Source organism: Haematobia irritans, chromosome 5 (assembly GCF_050003625.1).
Source record: "Haematobia irritans isolate KBUSLIRL chromosome 5, ASM5000362v1, whole genome shotgun sequence".
Classification (NCBI taxonomy): Eukaryota; Metazoa; Arthropoda; class Insecta; order Diptera; family Muscidae; genus Haematobia; species Haematobia irritans.
In genome coordinates, this window is record NC_134401.1 from 59,517,559 (window position 1) to 59,534,243 (window position 16,685).

The 16,685-nt window shown below is 34.3% G+C and overlaps 1 protein-coding gene across 2 annotated transcripts in view; it reads right to left on the reverse strand.

Annotated features, from left to right (window-relative positions):
* Nucleotides 1–993: 993 nt before the first annotated feature.
* The window catches only part of LOC142238603 (uncharacterized), a 249,714-nt gene continuing 234,022 nt past the window's right edge, over nt 994–16,685 (reverse strand). For both annotated transcript variants that reach the window (XM_075310297.1, XM_075310296.1), the window contains exons 4-7: nt 15,739–15,881; nt 7,908–8,064; nt 7,566–7,680; nt 994–2,169 (exon numbers count right to left, since the gene is read on the reverse strand). In XM_075310297.1, the coding sequence (XP_075166412.1) occupies nt 2,011–2,169; nt 7,566–7,680; nt 7,908–8,064; nt 15,739–15,881 (574 nt within the window). In that variant the 3' untranslated portion in view covers nt 994–2,010. The remainder of the gene's footprint in view (nt 2,170–7,565; nt 7,681–7,907; nt 8,065–15,738; nt 15,882–16,685) is intronic.

Below are 16,685 nucleotides of genomic sequence, written 5' to 3' on the forward strand. Positions count from 1 at the left end.
AAAGTTGCATATAATACATGACGTTTTTAGTACATATTATGTAAAGGTACATATTTTTCAATGACAATATACTTCATTTGTAATATTAAAATTTCCATTCATATTATGTACACATTCTTAGTCAATGAAAACCTGTATTTTTGATTTTATGAATTATTTTCATATAATTTATGAATTCTGTGTTTGGAAAATTTTTGTGAACACTATTCATAAAATAAATGTTTTATTTTTTTGTGTGTATGCACTTTACAAGAAATATATAAACAAGAAATTTGTGTGCTACATGCTGCAAATTGATCGTCCTGTAGTAGTAAGTCTAAGCAAACGGAATAGCTGGAGGTATGTTTTAAATATTTTTGTTAATCAGATTTTCACCTCAACTACTTACCCAGTTATTGCTGTGAAATCAAGGTAATATATTCTATGAAGACAATAAGAATGTCTAGGCAGCTGCATAATTATACTTAAGATTCTTAAATATAAAAAAAAAAAACAAAACTTGCGTATTTGAAGACTGACCAGAAATTTCTTGTATTTTATTTCTTCACTTCAATAACCAAAATTTTAACATTAGCAGTTCATTACTCCATGTTTTTAACGCTTTAAATATTATGATGTTATTTAGATTCCAGGAATTTAAAAAAAAAATCCCAATTTCCCGAAATGTAATTTTCAAAAATTTGTGCCATAATGTTTAATAAACTAACAATTTTAAAAACTAATTTTAAATATATGATTTTCAATCAGAGTTGAGTGGAAGAATTCATATGAGAGCTACAATTTTGTACTTGCACTGGATAAATTAATTTGATATACTAAATTCTTCTTAGTGTATTTATGGAGTACTTACAAATCGGCCTATTGTCGTCAACCAAAAGATTTCTTGGAACGTTCAAAATAAGGTGGCAAAGTAGCATTATTCCAATATAATTACATTACCTGTACATTTAGCTGATTCCCATTTTAAGCTACAATTGATATTAAATAATGATGTAAAACTAAAAATAAAATTTATTTAAAATTAAATACTAATTAAATAACAATTATTAACACCAATATGGAAAAAATTGTGTTTGATGTATTTTTTCACCTAATGTAAATATGTTTTTCTTTTTATCTATAGGCCGGTACTATGTTTGCTTTTCGCGGTAAATTTTATTAAGATAATTTAAAATATTCATGAAATCATCGATCATAATTCTATTAAATCTTGACAAAATTTATATAAATGATTTTAAAGCATTGATATAGATGTTGTCAAGATTTAATTAATTAAAGTAAACGCGAAAATTTCAAAAACCGAACACAGTACCGAACTTAAGACCTTAAGAAATAGACATTTTTCTAGTTTACAATCCCCGCATAAGCTGTATCCTATTTTCAGCACATTCCAATGGGGCTAGCTAATTCCTTTTTTTTATTTTGTCTGTGGTTTCACCGTGTTCTGGGATTGTTACTATTAATTTGCCATTAGTTTATATTCTCACAATAATATGTGTTGTTGTATTATTCTATGAATAATCGTAATACTCGTAAACGTAATCATAATGTAATAATTAATTGCACAATTATGTTGTGTTGTTTCGCCTAATGATTTAAAGCCTACTTAAATTTCCATGAAATAACGATAAATCAAACTAAACTGGAAGTTGCCGAATGTTGCCACAGTTTTATCAGAAAGATCAAAGGATTTGGATCAGTAGATATTTTTTTCCTTCACATCTCCATCAGACGGCGAAGCAAACACAAATGTCCTCGACCGATTATTGCAGAGTTTTGCATTTTGAAGATATTGGCCGCTTTTGTCTGGTCTGCCCTTGGATCTTTGACGGTGCTGAGGTAGTGGCGGATAGATTGGTGATGGTAGTGTTGGTCGCGTTATTGGTACTCATGGTCTGACCAATGGCAAAACATCTTTGAACCTCGTTTAAAATTTAAAACTAATTGTCACATTTTGTTGGTTTACTGCATTCTAACTTAAATGACAAAGACAAAGCTGGAATCTGTCATCTATCTTGTTAGCCTTTGGTTTTGCTGATAGACGCCCAGCGCAAACAGGGCTGCCATTAGGGCCAAAATCTGCTGCCAAGAACTGTATAGAGCTATGCCGGCCTTGCCTCTACTATTGGGGCAAACTTCTGGATGTCGTGTGAAATCTTCACAGTATAACTGAAATGAACATCAATAAAAGACACAAGAGATTTTATGTCAGAGAACGAAGTTCCCATGTTTAGATTTATAGCCGGTCCATGTTTTCCTCTTTCTCTCTCTCTCTGTTTGTTTTGCCAAATTTCGTTATTTTTTATAGCCGTTGTTGCCAATGACTTGTATCCCGAAAGACAAATAGGGGACAAAATTACGATATTGGGGTTGAAACATTATACGGCAATTACAGAGATGTACAAAGTAACATATGCAGTCAATGCATACCATGTTGATACCCAGTGAAACAATTTGTAGCGTTATCTAAAATTCTTTATGGTATTACTTTATAATTTAAAAAAAAATAATTTTATGAAACATTTTTAAAATATTTAATTTTTATTTATTTATATTTAATGAAAACCTTGCAGAACAAGATCTATAATTTATACACTAAACAAAGGATTCCGGATATTCACCTAATATGGGTGCCTGGCCATAGGAACATACCGGGGAACTGTCAAGCAGATGAGTTAGCAAGGCTAGGAACTACCTTACATATTCCAGGGGAACTAGAATCTGTTGGTATGCCTCTGGCTACCTGCAAGCTTTTACTGCGTGAGATGGCAAATGTTCGATGGGAGAATTGTAAGGGCTGTAACGACACCAAGCAAATATGGCCCCATTTAAACTTGAACCTTACACTAGATATGCTAGTGTTCTCAAGACGTCAGATATCACTTCTGATATCTGCTATAACGGGTCGCTGCCTGATAGACGAATTTGCAAAAACTATTGGTGCGAAGTATAATGACTATTGTATGAGCTGTCATGATGCGGAGGAAAAGGAATCAATTAAACACCTCTTGTGTGAGTGTCCTGCATTTTGTGTAAGGCCTAAGCAAATTTTAGGGGCATATAGCTTTAGATTACTGGCGTACTTGGAAAACGTTAAGTCTGTTAATGTTTTTGGAACAATCTGGTTGGTTCAACAAAAGAAAATAATAGAGAAGGTTCAGGGGTTAAGACTAGAAGTGCCCATATATAATAGGTACTTTTAGTTAAATGTGGTATCACAATGGACTGAATAGTCTAAGTGAGCCTGAATCTTAATCGAGCTGCCACTTTAACCTAACCTAACCTGAGGATGCCGCACTCCAAATATTTTGTTTGTACACTATTGATTTTGGTATTGATTGCGAGCATAAGAGGCGAAGAATTGAAGTAAGTATAATTCTAAGTTTCTAAGTGAGTTTTGTATTCTTGATTCTAAAAAAAAATAATTTTTTCGCTTTTTTTCATGTACAATCAAAGTCCTTTAAAAACGTGTTAACGACAACTTAAATTTCCATATTTAGACTCGACTTCAATTAGAAATTCTTCTATGTTACAAGTAAAAATAGTTATTAAATAAAATGTTGAAAGTCACGAGTTCCTTCTGTGTAGTCAAGGCACAAAAAGTCAACAAATTTAAAGACGTTTTGATTAAATTTAATTTTCAATAAATTTGAAGAATTTTTCAGAATTATTGAAGTCTAGTTGACCTTATTCAAACAAGATTTTCGTCCATGTGAAAGCACCCAGTTTTAAGTCTAATCGCTTAACTATAATTTCGTACAAGGAAAAAAAACTTTTTATCAGAGAAATTGCGTCTTCTATACTACACTGAAAAAAAAAAAAAAACAGTGAACCCACCAAGAAGAAAAATTTTAATTCATTTAAGAAAATTTCGATTATTTTTAGAAAATTTTAATCCAATGTCAACTGTGTTGGATGGAACAAATTTCATGAGGACAAGAAGTAAAATGTGGAGATCGATTTATACGGAGGCTATATATATTATGGACCGATACGGACCAATGGTTGTTAGAAGGCTTATATAGGCATCATATACCAAATTTCCAACGGATCGGATAAAATGTGCCCCCACAACTCAAGTGGCTCCGGATGCCAAATCTAGGGGTCGATTTATATCAACATGTACTTATGCTAAGTTTCAAGCCGATAGCTTGTTTCGTTCGGAAGTTACCGTGATTTCAACAGACGGAAGGACGGACATCGCTATATTGATTTAATCAACGAAAATCGCTTTTTTTGTATTCCAAACAAAAAAGATCTATGAAGTTTTGCATGCATTTGAACCAATTGTCGAAGTACCTTTGTCACTCTCTTTAAGATATCTCCAAAACATGAATTCTGAACGCATCAACCGAAGCGGTTCAGGTTCAAAAACATTGACCTCTCATTTTAGGTTTTACGCACGGAAATAAAACGAAGTCATTCCGTGGCAGGTCAGGTCTATACAGCGGATGAACCACCAAATCTATGTTTTGAGTGCTCAAAAGTGTAATTATTTGAGCCGATGCATGAGAGCACCACGACAATGGTGAAGAATGATCCGTCATCGGCTGCTGGTTTTCCTGATTTCTTAGAAGACAACTGGCAAACAAATGGTTGTGTACCAATCAGAATTGACTGTTCTTCGTTGTTCTAGTGGTATGAAAACACAGGTTCCGAAAACACAGGCGGTCAGCATCAATGGTTTTCGAAATAACTGATTTTGGACAACCTTCGCTAAATTCGTCTTGGAATGACTATGACTTTTGAGTACGTATAACCTCAAAAATACTACATATAAAAACCAAAGATAATTGAGTATAACAAGATTAAGCATTGTGCTCTTATAAAGAGAAAACAAATGTCAAGGTGTAGAGGGCTATGAGAAAAAAATTGTTTTATTTGTTAATTTTTTCCAAAGCAGCTCTGCCTAGGGATAAATTCAAAACGGCAATATTCACATAAAACCATAATGAATATTCGCTTTAAAATACATGTACGTTTTATTTTAATTTTCTACAATCGTTTTGGTATTGCTTTTGTTGGTTTTTATTCAGAAATTTATGAAAAACACAAATGTTATGATATTTTCCGACGCAAACGGCAGTACATTTGAGAGACACGTCGACGCAAACTTTATGATTTTTTGTTGGCAGAGTCCTCTGGTGCTTCAGTTTTGCTATGACAAGACTGCATCATCTTCTCAATTATCTTTGTAAAAACATCGTTGGATGTTACCGCGGATGAAATTGGCTTTAAAAGGGGCTCCGGAAGTCAAATCTAGGGATTGATTTATTTGGGGCTATAAAGAATTACATATATTTGAACAACCAGTACAGAACAAAGCAATTAATGTGGATACAGAAAGCTAGACGGTCCAGGTTTTGATATAGTCCCCATATAAACCGACCTCCCGATTTGGGGTCTTGGACTTATAGAAATCGTAGTTTTTATCCAATTTGCCTGAAATTTTAAATCTTGAGGAATTTTATGACCATAAAGAGGTGTGCCAAAAATGGTGAGTATCGGTCCATGTTTTGGTATAGCCCCCATATAGACCGATCTCCCGATTTTACTTCTTGGGCTTATAGAAACCGCAGTTTTTATTCAATTTACCTGAAATTGGAAATCTAGAGGTATTGTAGGACCACAAAGACGTGTGCCAAAAATTGTGAGTATCGGTCCATATTTTGGTATAGCCCCCATACAGACCGATTTCTCGATTTTACTTCTTGGGCTTCTAGAATCCGAAGTTTTTATCCTATTTGCCTGAAATTGGAAATCTAGAGGTATTTTCGGGTCATAAAGAGGTGCGCCTAAAACGGTGAGTATCGGTCCATATTTTAGTATAGCCCTCATAAGAACGATCTCCCGATTTAACTCCTTGGGTTTCTAGAAACCGAAGTTTTTATCTGATTTGCCTGAAATTGTAAATATTCTGGTATTTTAGGCTTACAAAAACGTGTATCGGATTAAGTTTTTATCGGTCCATTTGGTAATGCCTGTATATAGACCGACTTCACTTCTTGAGGGTGTAGAAGGCGCACTGATCATGAAAATTGCTTGAAACTCAATGCAAAATTTCCAGATTTTACTTCTACAGATTTAAGATTTCAAATCAAGACGTTATTTTATAATTTTCTTGCACACTTACAAGAGATGTTAATGATTCCTTTAAAACTCAAACACAAATGGTTCTTATAAATCCAGAATCTGATATAGTCCTCATGGGTGAAATCTTTAAATTTATCTTCGGAAAGTGTCCTTAAGGCCTCAGGCCCTCCTGAAATTTCAAAGGAAACCCTAATATTTGGTTCATGGTGGTGGGTATTTAAGATTCGGCCCGGCCGAACTTAGTGCTGTATATACTTGTTTTAATATGAATCAGTCTGTTGTCTGACAGCTGTTTTGATAGTTTAAAGTGAGATCTCTACACAGTATTGTTTGGCAAATCATCATGAATAGGTTAACCCCAGAACAACGCTTCCAAATCAAATCATAATATGCGCCGTGAATTCGGTAATTGGTCGCCTAATCCATTAGACGAAAATCCGCTTTTTATCGCAAAATTCTCTCTTCAGTGGTGGAGCGCATTTTTGGTTGAATGGATATGTCAACAAGCATATGATAGGGCACACGCCGTTCAAGAATTACTAATGCATCCCGATAAATCTACTGTTTGGTGCGGTCTATGGGTTGGTGGAATTATCGATTCTTATTTCTTTATTAATGAAGAAGAAAGGCGCGTTATCGTCAATGGAAACGGATAAAGAATATTGCTCAATGAATTTTTGTTGTCAAACTTCAAGATGTGGATATAAACGAAATGTTGTTTCGACAGGTGGCGCCACTTGTCGTTCTGCTGGAAAATAATGGACTTATTGAAATAACATTTCAACGACAACATTATTTCGAGAAATGGACCGGTGAATTGGCCTCCGCGTTCGTGCGATGTGACGCCACTCGATTATTTTTGGTAGGAATATTTGCAGTCATTGGTTTACGTGGATAAACCAGCAACGATTGACGCTTTGGAAACCATTATTCAACGTATCATTGCGCCCTCAACTGCTTGAAAAGATGGCCAAAAATTGGAGCTCCAGAATGATCTTTGTGCAAAATAGTCGTGGTAGCCATATGCCCGAAATTATATTTAAATGTTAAATGACAAGAAATTATCTACCAAATATAAATTTCATAATTTGGCATATGTTTTATTTAAATTTCAAATCAAATCAAGGATTAATATCTAGAATTATTAGATGGAGAAAACTCGCAATCGTGATTAAATAAGATTTCTTATATAAAAGCTACGAAACATTATAGACAGCTAATTATAACAGAATATAATTGAAAAACAAAAAAAAAAAATAAACGTCATTCGTCATAGCCGTAAATCCTTTTGTTTTTAAATTAGTTTACTGAATAGATTCTTTATAAAAAATAAAAAAGGTACATTTCTACTACTGCCGCTACTCATTTTCATTTGCAAATATTTCACTGGGTATCCCAAAAAAAAAGCATTCAATGTTGTAGCTCTGTACTTTCGAGAGTATGACTATTGGATATGAAGAAAAGTAACTAACCTTTGTTAAACTGTTGGCGTATTTATCGACTAATTCGCGTGTAAATTTTGCAGCATTTTCACCACAAATCCTCAGTGCAGCATTCTCCGAGCAGTCGACGAGTTCATTGATGGAGCTGTAAATTTAAACGTGGTTTTATTAGCTTTTCAGGATTTATGCTGTAATGTACGATCGAGTGAGTATCAAGTCCCAAAGGTGTTGGCAGGTAATTTAGTTTTTGTCAAATAAAAAATATCCACTAACTCTACAAGCCCCATACACATACTCACATGTGATGGCTTTTTTGATTAATTCTTGCTTAGGGCTCCGCTATCGCTGCATTGTGGTTATTCGTCTACTTACCAGCATATCGTTTTAATATTCTCATCGAGGGTGATATTCTCTTGGCTTTCCTGGTTCTTATTTGGTTTTAGAAATACCATTGTTTCCTTGTATCGAGTAGCACACTCTTCGAATTCCTTCTTGGCCATCTCCGAGCATGGAGCATGCTTCAGGTATTCTGTATCCAATGGAAAATATGCATCCAGAAAAGAAACAAGCAAAGTAAAAAAATCAAAAGCAGGAAGACAATAGAAGGATTTTTGTGAAATTGTGCAATATACCACTGGAAACGGAGATAGAAGCTACCTATCACACACACACACACACACAGACACTCACAGCCTCATCGATTATTTCATTTACAAAACAATGCTTTATGGGTTCATTCGTCCTTTTTTGTGGGTTTGCTCGTTAATTAAGGTTTATCCACATTGCCATTGGCCATGGTGGAGAACGAAGGTGTATTGTAGATATTGACCCTATAAAGTCAAACAGATACACTGAAAAAAATATTTACGTGATATAAAAGATTGCGCATCCTAAATTTTAGGATGCGAAATTTACAAAATATTAAGGACAAATTTCTTTAAATTAATGAAATTTTAATTAAAATAAAGTTTATAATCTTTGCTTCAAAAAATTTTTCCATTACATTTAGGACACACATTTTGTAAATTTGTGTCCCTCCGTTAAAGTCGGATGTCTTTGAACTAATGCTAATTTTCCTTAAAGTAATGAAACACATTTTTGATTTAAAGAAATTTTCCTTAAATTAACGGAAATATTGAAACTTTAGATTTAAGATAAAAACGCTTCATATATAGGCTAAGACTTATTTTGAGGATTTAGCGTCTTTTGTTTAAAGTTTGTTTTTGGAATTAAGAAAACATTTTTTTACTTTGATGTATCCGTTATAAATTGGATTTTTAAACTGGCATTTGCTTGTACGTAAGTACCATTATTAATAAACCGCGAAAAGAGAACGAAAATTTCATAAATGAGATATGTATCCAAATTTTAATTTTATTGATCCTAGATTGAAAGCCAGATGGGTCGCCAAAAATGTCTTTATTCTAAGGAAATCGCATCTTTGACTGGGAATCAATACCAAGACCCTTAAGAGAAGATCAAAATCTTTGGATCCAAGTAAACTTTTTTTAGTGTACTGAATGCAAACTTGGATAGTCGACTAAGGTGGTATTCGGAAGCATGTGTGTTGTATACCGTTTTCTCCATTGATGTGGCCAGAAGGTGTCCATGGAAATGGCACACGTTTGAAACAAAAAAAAGGAATATGTGCTGGTGTAGGCAAATGCTACTGTTGTCTATGTGGTCTTTGGAATTTCCTTTATTGAACATCCCATACATGGTTTCCCATGTATCCTGTATCGTCAGAGATAGTAAAAGTGCAATTGAAGAACAATAAATCATACATTCAGGAAGCTCCATTCGTCTAATGAACGGCTTGGTGGCCAGAACTAAATTAATATTTTTTCTTGTGTCGTCCGGCAAATTACACCAGACATTACTTAGGCTCACATTTTTCTTTTTTTGGTTGTCATTTTCCAATTTGTAGTAATTCACTACAAATTATACAGATACATTTCTAAGCCAAATTTTAAAAAGCTTAAATGTACTGAGATATTAAATCATTGGATTAAAGATACAAATTTCTATAAGAGAATGTTGAATTTTTGATTTAAAATGTTTTTTAATTAAATGAAATTTTTTTAACTTTACATTTTTGTCCAAATGAACAATTCTGTACAGCATGTCATAAATATTTAGAGAAATAAGATTAAGGAATTTCATTAATTGAGTCATTGAAAAGCAAATGGCAATATGCACACATAGCTATACATTAGGGTATCTAGAATCAACATCCGTTATACGGATTCCGTTAAGAATACCGAAACCAGATAATGAAAAAATTTAAATTTTGGGTTGATTCCAAAACAGGTTTTTGAATATCGGTTAACCTGGTTTCTGCACTCAAAACCACTTTTAATTTGGATGTAAAAATGTTGACCCTTCCTTTAAGGATTTTGGTATCGATTCCGAGCCAATGATGATGCTACTTCAAAATAAATACATATTTTTGGGTCGCCAAGAACGTTGAGTGCAGGGTTCGCGATGCACAGGTACAAATTTTTCTTGGTATAAGACCACCACTCATTAGTGAAGAAGTAAGAAGAAAACCAGATCGGAGCTATGCCAGCTCCGGTCCGGAATCTCAAGGTACCTGAAAAGCAATATGTCGGTCTTGAAGCCAGAAATACAAGTATGAATGTCAGAAATTTGTCATGTGATGCTACATCACGAGACCTTTTCACGGTTGCAACTCTAGGCAAAAATAAACTTACAAAATTGGAACGAAATTTTAACAAAAAAAAAAAAAATACCTAACAAAAAAATTTTGCTTTGCTAAATTTTATTTATATAGAAATTTTATTAAAATTTTATTTCTATAGAAAGTATTGTCAGCGAAAAAATCCAAATTGTAACAAATACTTCAAAGTAAAAAATGTTTCCTTAGTTAAAAAAAAGCAAGTATATACGGCCGTAAGTTCGGCCAGGCCGAAGCTTATGTACCCTCTACCATGGATTGCGTAGAAACTTCTTCTAAACACTGCCATCCACAATCGAATTACTTAATTTGCGGTAACGCTTGCCGATGGCAAGGTGTCTTTTTTTCTATAGAAAATTTTCTATAGAAATAAAATTTTAACAAAATTTTCTATAGAAATACAGTTTTGACAAAATTTTCTATAGAAATGAAAATTTAACAAAATTGTCCATAGAAATTAAATTTTAACAAAATTTTCTATAGAAATAAAATTTTGATAAAATTTTCTAAAATTTTGAAATAAAATTTTGGTGGATTATTTTTGGCTCGAGTGGCAACCATGATTATGAACCGATATGGACCAATTTTTGTGTGATTGGAGATCGGCTATATATAACTATAATATAACGGTTGATAGAGACCATATACTAACACCATGTTCCAAATTTCAACCATGTCGGATGAAATATGCTTCTCTTAGAGGCTCCGCAAGCCAAATCCGGGGATCGGTTTATATAGGGGCTATATATAATTGTGAACCGCTGTGGACCAATTTTTGAATGAATGTTAGAGACCATTACTAACACCACGTTCCACATTTGAACCGGATCCGATGAATTTTGCTCCTCCAAGAGGCTCCGGAGGTCAAATCTGGAGAACGGTTTATATGGGGTTATAAATTATTATGTACTGATATGGACCAATTCTGGCACGGTTGTTAGAGATCATATACTAACACCATGTTCCAAATTTCAACCGGATTGGATGAAATTTGCTTCTCTTAGAGACTCCGCAAGCCAAATCTGGGGATTGGTTTATATGGGGGTTATATATAATTATAAACCGATGTGGACCAATTTTTGCATGGTTTTTAGAGACGATATACAAACACCATGTACCAAATTTCAGCCGGATCGAATGAAATTTGCTTCTCTTTGAAGCTCCGCAAGCCAAATTGGGGGATCGGTTTATATGGGGGCTGTATATAATTATGGACCGATGTGGACCAATTTTTGCGTGGTTGTTAGAGACCATATACCAACGCCATGTACCAAATTTCAGCCGGATCGGATGAAATATGCTTCTGTTAGAGGCTGCGCAAGCCAAATCTGAGGGTCCGTTTATATGTGGGCTATACGTAAAAGTAGACCGATATGGCCCATTTGCAATACCATCCGACCTACATCAAAAACAACTACTTGTGCCAAGTTGCAAGTCGATAGCTTGTTTCGTTCGGAAGTTAGCCTGATTTCAACAGGCGCACGGACGGACGGACATGCTTAGTTCGACTCAGAATTTCACCATGACCCAGAATATATATATATATATATATATATATATATATATATATATATATATATATATTCTGGGTCATGGTGAAATTCTGAGTCGAATTAAGCATGTCCGTCCGTCCGTGCGCCTGTTGAAATCAGGGGTCTTAGAGCAATATGTGAAGTGATTGATGAAGTGATTTATCTTAAATCTAAAGAGTCAACATATCATTTAATTTTTTTTTTTTTTTTATTTTCATCTATGGATTAAACCCTTACAGACTAACAGTAATATATTACATTATATACATATCGTTTGTTAATATATCAAGTATTTAATAATAATGTTATCTTTTTCTTTACATTGTATTTCTCTTCTGACAAATCAAGATAATAATAAAATTTATTGAATTCTTTACAAAGACGGCGAAGTGGATCGTTGTTTTCAAAGTTCGTTCGAAAGTATTTAATGTGGAGCAGTTCAAAGTTGCGGGTAGGTCTAAAAGGTACATTGAATGATATAAGGAAGTCAGATTTAAATCTTCCGTTAATTAAATCAACCATAAAACAGATATTCAGCATGGTACGTCTACTTTTCAGTGTAGGTAATTTGATGAGCGATAGTCTTTCTTTGTAAGACGGCAAGGTTTGAGGTGTCCAGTTATTCCGACGTAAACAAAACAGTAAAAATTGTTTCTGAACAGATTCAATACGATTGCAATGAATTTGGTACTGTGGGTCCCAAATTACAGATCCATATTCCAGGATAGGACGCACAAGTGAAGTATATAAGTTTCTTGTTACAAATGGGTCAGAAAATTCCTTACTCCAGCGCTTGACAAATCCAAATGATCCATAGGCCTTATTTACAGTCATAGAAATGTGAGATCTAAAATTTAGCATCCGATCCAAAAGTATTCCAAGATCTTTAAAGGATTCAACAGTTTCAAGCGTTGTGCCATTCAAGTTATAATTCGTGTCGATATAATTTAATCTATAAAAAGAGATATGCTTGCATTTCCTTATGTTCAGTTCCATCATATTTGATGAGCACCATCTGTACATGCTATTCAGATCAGATTGGAGTAAGGATTGGTCATCACTATTCCGAATAACCTTTATAATTTTAACATCGTCAGCATATATGAGAGTGTAACCATATTTAATGGCTGATGGAAGGTCATTTATAAATAAGCAGAACAATAGAGGGCCAAGATGACTGCCTTGTGGAACACCAGAAAACACATGTATTGATTTTGAAATAATGTTATCAAATACTACAAATTGTGTACGATTCTTTAGATAACTTTCAAACCAGGATACCATTAATTCACTGAAGCCCATGCGATGCAGTTTGTACAGTAAAAGTGAATGGTTTACGTTGTCAAACGCCTTACTAAAATCAGTATAAATGACATCAGTCTGTAAACGATCTCTAAAGCCTTCATTAACCATTGTAGTCAATTCCAAGATATTTGTTATGGTCGAATAAGATTTACGGAAGCCGTGTTGTTTAGGCGATAGAAGAGAGGAGACTTGATGATTCAAAATATCAGAAATAATTTTCTCCAACAGTTTTGGAATAGCACTTAATTTAGCAATGCCTCTATAATTCGTAATATCTGACTTGCTTCCATTTTTAAATAGCGGAATGATAAATGAATTCTTCCACAACGTAGGAAAGTGACCTGTGCGCAAAGACTCATTAAACAGAAATGAAAGAGCAGTCGAAAGAGAATGAGCACAATATTTGAGGATGTTACTGGGAATCCCATCAGGGCCCGGGCGATATGAACATTTTATCTTTTCCATATAACTCATCACAATATCAGGAGAAATAAATGGAGTAGTGAATGTCGAATATTCCTGTATCTTATATGGGTACGCATCAGATTGCTTGAAATCCTTATGGCAGTAAGTTGTTGCAAAGAACTTTGAAAACAAATTACATATAGATTCATTATCATCCCCTTCAACAGCACCATAGTGAAGGGTTCTTGGATACACATTTGATTGACGTTTAGAATTAACAAATCTGTAAAATGACTTTGGATTAAGCTTCAGTTCATTTTTAATTTTCGATAAATAATTGTTATAGGATTGTTTATTCCACAGGTTGTATTCTGAACGAGCAATTGAGTAGTTTGCATAGTCAGTCACAGATCCAGATTTTTTATACTTTTTATAAAGTTTATTCTTTCTATTCTTCAAGTTACGTAATTTACTGTCATTCCAAGGTGGACCAGTGTGAGAAGTTATTCGAATTAATGGAACAGATTGGGCTATGAATGAATTCAAAGTTTCATAAAATGTATTTATTGATTCATCAAGATTCCTCGCTGGTAAGAATTTATTCCAATCCACATTTAATAGTAATGAGTTCAGTTTTTCATAATCAGTTCTATTAAAAGAGAATATTTTATCAGTTTTCGATACGAGTTTATTTCGCATAGATCTCGAAGAAGACATATTTATATCCATACGGACAGTGGGATGATGAACATCTTCAGGATTTACAACGGCATTGACGCGTGATAAAAACACATCTTTTAGTTCATTTGTAAAAAATAAATCAAGTAATTTATTATTCGAATTTTGTATGTTGCTAATTTGAAAAAGACCATCTTTTAACAAGTTTTCAACAAATTCAGATTGATATCCATTTCTTAGCATTGGTACGGAGTAATTCATTTCCTCACAATATTTCCATGTAATAGATGGAATGTTAAAATCACCAGACAAAACAATCAAATCAGAGGATCTCGCAGTAGATAGGACCGATTGGATAGCAGTCAAATGAGCATTATAAACATCGTTACAAGAACCAGGAGGAATATAGGAGCAAGTCACAAACAATGAATTATGGCCGCACCTTATTTTCACTCCTATATATTCAATTTGAAGTTCATTTGGAATATCATTTTTGATGAAGCAAATTTCGAAGAAACAGCAATTAGGACGCCGCCACCAGATTTCTTCAAACCAATTGAGCGGTCACATCTATAAATTTGGTACTTGTCGCATAAGATTTCGGTACTTAAGATATTACTTTGAAGCCAGGTTTCAGTAAATATAATCAAATCATAATCAAAGCCAAAGCTATCCGTATATAGGTTGCATAATTTTGTGTTAAGTCACTAAAATTGCAAATGAATTCAACTTGTAAGCGTTTCATGTCTTTGGGCGGGATTTGTTTCGTTAGCGTATTTGTCCGAAATTCGTTACTCATGCACACTCACGAAGAAATTATTTTCGTGACTCACGCTCACACACGACATTTGGTTTGTTAACCATGCTCCCGCAAACTCATGCCCTCTCCATCATTTTATGAGTCACGACAATTTCGTGTCACGAGTACACCTCCAGTGTAAATTGCATGTCCTTAAATTTAGGTGGCATTATCTTTCATATTTGGTCAATAATTTTTTCAATGTAAGGAAAGGTTTCATTTTCCAAATATTTTTGGCTATGTTCCTGCATTTAATTACTACACACATGTCGATTAGGGTTAATTTTCCTTTGGTGATAATCCCAAGGATCGACCGCTATTGTCTACATTATTTTTTTTATTTGATCATCAAAAAAGTATTCCATTAACTATTACGCCCTCACATACATCCCGCTCTTGGTCAGGTTTTGTTTGACACAAACAATTGTGAATTCCCAAATGACAGGTAAATAATTAAAATGGGGTCAGGCGAACAAAGTCTAGACTGCGGTAAATGAGATACCCCTTTGACTTTATGTATTGGTTTATACCAATTATTTTTGGTTATACTCGTAAAACCGACGCATTTTCACGACCTTCCCAAAACACTGCATTAGTATCATCATCTATATTGGTGTCAACATAATGAAGGACATTTATTCCGTTTGTCCTTTTTGCAGCTAACAAATTGGTAAATGGTTACGGGTTGCGTGGATGCTTGTGTGTGGTGTAGCTGCTTCTATTTCCATACAATGACAAATGATTTACAGCTGCATCTTTGGGGGTATGGACCGACGGACCACTTACCATCTTGAAATTCACCCTTATTACAGAGATCCCTTATGAATTGATTAGTGCCATGATACAATTTGTTGAATTGATTGCGTTGCTGCAGATCCATGCAACGTCTGGTGTAGCTCTGTATGCACCGGACTCCTTTGCGTAGTTCACTGAAAGAAAGAAAGCAAAATAAATGAGGCTTTAAAGTCCAGCGTTGACAAATTGTGAATTTGGTATAAGTGTGTCAAGAAGTGGATATGCTAAATGGAACAAGTAAGAGCAGAGTAAAGTTCGGCCCGGCCGAAGCTTAAATACCCACCACTATGGAAATGCAGAAAAATTCTATTAAAATTGAGTTTTTTATTATTGAAAAATTCCTCGATTTTTTTTTGTTTATATATACTCATAAATTTTTGCCAAATACTGTATTTTATATTTATTACTATTAATATTGAAAACTATTTGAATACTATCATTTTTATACCCTCCACCATAGGATGGGGCGTATATTAACTTTGTCATTCCGTTTGTAACACATCGAAATATTGCTCTAAGACCCCATAAAGTATATATATTCTGGGTCGTGGTAAAATTCTGAGTCGATCTGAGCATATCAATCCGTCCGTCTGTTGAAATCACGCTAACTTCCGAACGAAACAAGCTATCGACTTGAATCTTGGCACAAGTAGTTGTATGTCGGATGGTATTGCAAATGGGCCATATCGGTCCACTTTTACGTATAACCCCCATATAAACGGACCCCCAAATTTGGCTTGTGATTGCTCTAAAAGAAGCAAATTTCATCCGATCCGGCTGAAATTTGGTACATGGTGTTAGTATATGCTAACACCATGCAAAACTTGGTCCATATCGGTCCCCAGATTTGACCTCCGGAGCCTCTAAGAGGAGCAAAATTCATCCGATCCGGTTGAAATTTGGTACGTGGTGTTAGGTTAGGATCTCTAACAACCATC